This window comes from Triticum aestivum, chromosome 4D (genome assembly GCF_018294505.1).
Source record: "Triticum aestivum cultivar Chinese Spring chromosome 4D, IWGSC CS RefSeq v2.1, whole genome shotgun sequence".
Classification (NCBI taxonomy): domain Eukaryota; kingdom Viridiplantae; phylum Streptophyta; class Magnoliopsida; order Poales; family Poaceae; genus Triticum; species Triticum aestivum.
In genome coordinates, this window is record NC_057805.1 from 7,296,182 (window position 1) to 7,299,616 (window position 3,435).

The 3,435-nt window shown below is 59.9% G+C and overlaps 1 protein-coding gene across 1 annotated transcript; it reads right to left on the reverse strand.

The window, feature by feature from the left end:
* Window positions 1–470: 470 nt before the first annotated feature.
* On the reverse strand, window positions 471–3,190 carry LOC123095638 (63 kDa globulin-like protein). Its single transcript, XM_044517175.1, has 5 exons — window positions 2,434–3,190; window positions 2,181–2,356; window positions 1,991–2,053; window positions 1,410–1,718; window positions 471–1,308 (listed from the first exon to the last, which is right to left on the reverse strand). The coding sequence occupies exons 1-5, from the start codon at window positions 3,146–3,148 to the stop codon at window positions 688–690; spliced, it is 1,884 nt and encodes a 627-aa protein (XP_044373110.1). The 5' UTR covers window positions 3,149–3,190; the 3' UTR covers window positions 471–687.
* Between the last annotated feature and the right edge of the window lie 245 nt (window positions 3,191–3,435).

Here is a 3,435-nt window from a genome sequence, read left to right on the forward strand (position 1 = left end):
ATATGTTCCTCATCCCGATTGAGAGATGTAATCATATTCTTCATACGTCTTCCATTAGCCTTGGCGCCTTGGCATGAAAGTATCTCGCATTTCCATCCAAATTTTTTCTTAATTTTTGTTCTCGGTTTCTCCATTTCAATTCTTACTGGCTTGCTTCATGAGTCGATCTAGTTGAGCTCTTTTTCTTTTTTGTTCTTGCCCATATAGTAATTCACAAAACATATCAATGTTGTCTAACTTGATAAGAAACTGCGGCCGGCCTCATCGACCGGTTCGATGGTGAGCGTGTTGCCCTGGTAAGTAGTGGAGGGGGCGACGACGAACAAGGTGTTCGCGAGCGTCGGCGGAGGCGAAGTTGATGCAGGCGACGCTCCTCCAAGAGCCATCAATGGCGAAGGCCGGGTTTGCCAATACCAAATGATGCCGTGCCAACCCAACGGTTCTCTCCTTTTCAGCACGAGGGTCGAAAATACTTGAAAAAGGCGCAACGCCCATGTCTTTATTTATGTTGGACATGCATGCCTTGGTAGAAGGTAGGTACGAAACTTACATCATCGATCGTACTGAGCCCGTGCCACAACTTATTTATGCTACTCCCGCGTACTGACGAACTTACAAGACACACATACAAGTCCAGCTCTCAAACGGCACGGGCTCCAGCTCACGCACTCACTCAACAGTGGCCTTTCAGAGCGCGGCGGTCGCCATCCTCAGGAACGCCTCCACGGCTTCGTCGCCGCGCCCGCGGTCACCACGGCGGCGGTCCCCGCGCTCCTGCTCCTGCTGCTCGGGACCGGCGACGAAGCCCTCGTCCTGCTGATCCTTGGCGCGGAACACCTCCTGCACCTCCCTGGCGGGCCTGCCGAACGTGAGCTCCTGGGCGGGGTTGTCCAGCTTGCCGATCACGTTGTTCCTCCCGGCGAGCCACACCCTCTCGTTCCGCTCGGCGTTGATCTCGAAGCACACCACCTGGAGGTTGCTGCTGCCTTGGGACGAGGCGATCTCCACCACCGGGTGGCCGGGGGGCACCACGAACGCCGAGCCGCGTGACACCCTCGCGCGGATGGTCTGGTATCTCTGCTGATCCTGCTGCTCCTCCGACTCGGACTCGGACTCGGAGCCGGACCCGCGTCGGCGTTGCTGCCGCTGGTCGTCGTCCTCTTCCTCGCTCCACCTGCCCTTGCCTTGCTCGCGGCGCTCGCTGTCGCGGCCGAGGTGCGGGCACACGATCTGCACCTCGCCCTCGCCTTCCAGCACGACGGCGAGCTTGAACGACTGGGTGTTCAAGTACGGCGCGGTCATAGAACCCTGCCATTGACAGATGCATTCATGTAGACAACAGTTGAGTCACAAATCAAGATATCATTCGACGAGACGAGGAGCCTAAGTAATTAAGCGTGGTGACGCACCGGCGTGATGTTGGCCACGGCGACACGGACGTCGTGCTGGGCGAGGGCGTGGAAGCTGCGGGCGTCGGCCTCGTAGAGGCGGCCATGGCGGTTGGCGATCCTGGGGCGCTGCTCCAGGAGGTTGTAGGTGTCGCGCGAGTCGCCGCGGAACGGGGGGAGGGGCCAGTGATGGCCCTGGCTGCCCTCGGACGCCTGGCGACTCAGCTCGTGGAGCTGCTCCTCGGACGCGCGGACGATGGACATGGACCCCCCTGTCTTCTCCTGGCCTTGGCGCGGATCTAACAGCCTCTCCAGGCGCTCATCGGAGGTCTGCACGTTCACGTCCAATCCATGTATGTAATCAGACTTCATTTAGGTAAGGATGTGGCTAGGTTTCAGTCGTCGTCTGAGACCATTGAGATTTGAATTGAGATTTAACCAAGTAATTAGGTAAGTAAGATAACATGCGAGAGAGAAAAGAACGGTAAGTAAATTTTGCGTAATATTTCACGGATAAAGCATCGACTGAGTAAGGTTGTTTGGGTAAAGAAAAAAGAGAAATTTATCGGTTAATGCGTGCATGCATGTAAGTAGGTACGTACCTTGAGAGCCGCTCTCAGCACGCGTTTGCTCAAACTCGCCAAGAGAGGCTTGGCCGAGAAATACTGCATGTATATCCACGTGTCAGTCAGTGCGTCGTTATCCATGCGAGAAAAGAAATTCGAGCAGCATCCTTCATTCAAAAAAATTAAATCGAGCAGCATCTACTAGTACTCTACGTTTTAATTATACCTGGAACATGCCGGGCACGGAGATGGTGTGGAGAATCTTGGCGATGATCAGCTTCCTCCGGCCGTCGGTGTTGGCCAGGTGCATGATAGACCCCGCCGGCGCCACGATGACATCGCCTTCCCTGACGGTGTAGGACCGCTTCTCGCCGTTCTCAATCACCGTCAGTACCCCCTCGCCTGCATGCATGCGCACGTTATCATCGATCGGCAGATGCATGAAGCATGCAGCAGTACGTGTACAAGATGGACGGTACCTTGAGCGACGTAGCCGACGCCGTCCGCGTCCGTGAGTCCTGGCACGACGAACGCGCGCGGGTTCACCTCCATGATGGCGACGCGGTAGTTCCTGATGCCCCGGAGGAGCCTGGACACTTCGTCGAACGGGCGAAGTGCCTTGACGAACCCGTGGTCGCTCCGGATGATGCTACGGAAGCTGCGCGGGCCGAACACGTACGGCCGGCGGCTATCCCCGTGCTCCTCATCACGCTCTCCCTCGCCGCGCCGGCCACGGCCTTGGCCCTGCTCCTCCTGCTCGCGCCTCCCGTGCTCCTCACGCTCTTCCTGGCCGTGCCGGCCACGGCCGCGGCCCTGCTCCTCCTCTCGCTCTCCCTGGCCGTGCCGGCCATGGCCACGGCCCTGCTCCTCCTCACGCTCTCCCTGGCCGTGCCGGCCACGCCCACGGCCCTGCTCCTCCTCACGCCCCCCCTCGCCGTGCCGGCCATGGCCGCGGCCCTGCTCCTCCTGCTCGTGCCTTCCGTGCTGCTGCTGGTCGTCCCGGCACTCCTGCACGCACCGGGCATGCGAGTACCGCGGCCGGTCCTGCTGGCACCGCTGCACGCACTGCTGCAGCGAGTGCCCACCGCGCCTGTCGTCCTCCTCGTCATGGGAGGCCGAAACAGCCGCGGCGAAGAGAAGGCTGGTTCCCAGGAGGAAGAGGAGAGGGATGGTTACTCTGGCTCTGGTCGCCATTGTTGAACTAGCTAGCTCTGTGTGTGTGACTGCCGGGATGTGGAGATTGTGGCACCGTATTTGTAGCGCGCGCGCCGCTGTACGTGGCGCCGTGGGGCGGCTACGTGGAGGCGAGCTGCGTGCCAGCGGGGAGGCGGGTCGCCACGTCGCGCGGCCGTGCTTATCGGGCCATCGGCGAGGTGCGGGCCAGCTTGGGCGTCGCTTGTCGTGGCGTGCTCTTGCTCGCGGCGGGCGGCGCCGAGCGACGGAGCTGCTTGAGTGGATTGCGCTGCTAGGTACCGAGCACC

Excerpts from the sequence above, each read along its gene's own strand:
- LOC123095638 (XM_044517175.1), bottom strand. The coding sequence starts at position 3,148 with ATGGCGACCAGAGCCAGAGTAACCATCCCTCTCCTCTTCCTCCTGGGA. Across the intron at positions 2,357-2,433 it reads CGTCGGCTACGTCGCTCAAG|GCGAGGGGGTACTGACGGTG; the intron begins GTACCGTCCATC and ends GCATGCATGCAG. Across the intron at positions 1,719-1,990 it reads TGCTGAGAGCGGCTCTCAAG|ACCTCCGATGAGCGCCTGGA; the intron begins GTACGTACCTAC and ends GTGAACGTGCAG.